This window comes from Spinacia oleracea, unplaced genomic scaffold, assembly GCF_020520425.1.
Source record: "Spinacia oleracea cultivar Varoflay unplaced genomic scaffold, BTI_SOV_V1 SOVchr0_020, whole genome shotgun sequence".
Lineage (NCBI taxonomy): Eukaryota > Viridiplantae > Streptophyta > Magnoliopsida > Caryophyllales > Amaranthaceae > Spinacia > Spinacia oleracea.
The window spans coordinates 115637-117486 of record NW_026614348.1 but is presented as its reverse complement, the minus strand read 5'-3'; the positions used below and the strand labels follow the sequence as shown (position 1 = coordinate 117486).

General features: G+C 45.5%; 1 protein-coding gene across 1 annotated transcript; it reads right to left on the bottom strand.

Annotated features, from left to right (window-relative positions):
• Positions 1–286: 286 nt before the first annotated feature.
• On the bottom strand, positions 287–1378 carry LOC110781332 (uncharacterized). The gene has a single exon (XM_021985538.2). The coding sequence runs from the start codon at positions 1376–1378 to the stop codon at positions 287–289; it is 1092 nt and encodes a 363-aa protein (XP_021841230.2).
• Positions 1379–1850: the final 472 nt, after the last annotated feature.

The window sequence follows — 1850 nt, the reverse complement described above, 5'->3', positions numbered from 1 at the left end:
TTGCCTCTTGCTTCGGCCAAATCTTTCTTCCATGCTGACGGGTTGAGGGTTGTGAGGTAGCAGTCTCTCGCCTGCTGTTGGTCTCCATGTATAGTCCCTATCGCCCCATCATCACATACAAATTTCAGGAGCATGAGATGGGTGACGACTACCGCTTTAATTTTGTTCAGGGTGGGACGTCCCAAGATGACATTGTATGCTGTCAAGTCCTTGACGATTATGAAATTCACTCCCATCTTTCGTCCATCTTTTCGATCCCCGATCTGAACCGGCAAGTTGATGACGCCTACAGGATGTATGATGCTTCCTCCAAAACCAATGATGGGATAGTGTATGCTCTATATGGTTTGGGATCGTGGGCTAGGCGGCTGAGGCACTCCATGCTCATTATGTCGGACGAGCTCCCAGTGTCTATCAGGATACGCTTCACTCTCATGTTGGAGATTTTGATCTCGACCACAAGAGGATCATCATGCGTAGTGGCTACTCGTCCACCATCCGACTTACATATCTCTATCCGAGGGAATGGGTCCACAGGTGACTTTCCTGACAGCATCACTTGCCCTAGGCGGCGGGCATAGTCTTTCTGTCCCCTCATGATGGGTCCTCCAGCGGCTGGCCCCCCAGATATGACGGCTACAAATCCCCCTTCGCTGTGATTTCCCTCTATTGGTGAGACGGGTGACTTGTTCTTTTTGTACTGGTTCTTCCCCGGGCTGTGAGCACTCCTTTGTAAGTAGTTTTTGAGGTGTCCTTTGGAGACTAGGGCGTCTAAGGCTCTCTTCAAGCTTCTACAGTTCTTGGAGTCATGCCCTATATCCTCGTGGAACTGGCAATACAGCTTAGGGTCTCGACTCTCAGCAGGAGACTTCATGGGAAAAGACCGTTCAAGGTCGAACTTGGTCCCGACGTCCATCAGTATCGTGAGGAGATCTGTGTTGTACTCGAAATATTCTCTTTCTTGTGGACGTTCTCTCTTGTGTCCAGGAGAATTGGTATCATGCTCTTTCGAAAGAGCCCAAGTACCATTTACTCGTGGGGCCTTTCGGTCTATTTTGTCCTTCTTTCCTGAGGAATCTGTTGCCTCACCAGTCTTTCCAGCTTTGGACCCGCTGCATATTTCTGTTGCATGGATAAACGCTTCAGCCTCATCCAACACTTCGGCCATAGTCCGAACACTCTTCTTAACTAAGTCAAACTTGAATGATCCTTTCTTCAATCCCCTGATAAAATTGTCGAAAGAGACGCCGTCGGGTAGATCTGGGATCTGCTCGGCTTCTAGATTTAAACGTTTCACATAGCTTCTTAGTGATTCATCTTTTCCTTGTTGAATGCGTCCCAAATGCATGCTTGTTTTCCTTTCTTCCTTGTGTGCCATGAACCTGGGGGAGAACAGGGTTTGTAGTTCGCTGAAAGAGGCTATTGATCCTGGGGGCAGTCGTTGATACGAGTTTAAAAACTCGTTGTATGAACAAGGATAGTTGATTAACAAGCTAGACCTTTAACTCGTTGATCGTGAATGCAAGACAAGACCTATTGACTCACAATCAGTTCTTTGAATAGGAAACGCGTCCAAAACAAAGAAAAAGGCTGAATTATAAACTATAATTCGAAATGTAACAAACAAGTGTTTTAATCATCCAGTTGGTTGTTTATTCCAATCAAGAAGCTGACTATAAATAGCCAAAAACCAACAGCTACAAGAGCTTTAAACGGCTAATTAAGAGCCATTTAAGAGCCTTTAAAACTGGCAGTTACAAGCTCTAAAGCCTCCTAATTCAGTCACTAAATTGGAGGTTACAAAGGCTTAAAACTCTCCTTACAAACAGCAATAATCAAAGCTAAGTAAT

What these genes read in the sequence shown, in the direction of transcription:
- LOC110781332 (XM_021985538.2), bottom strand. Translation starts at nt 1,378, where the DNA reads ATGGCACACAAGGAAGAAAGGAAAACAAGCATGCATTTGGGACGCATT.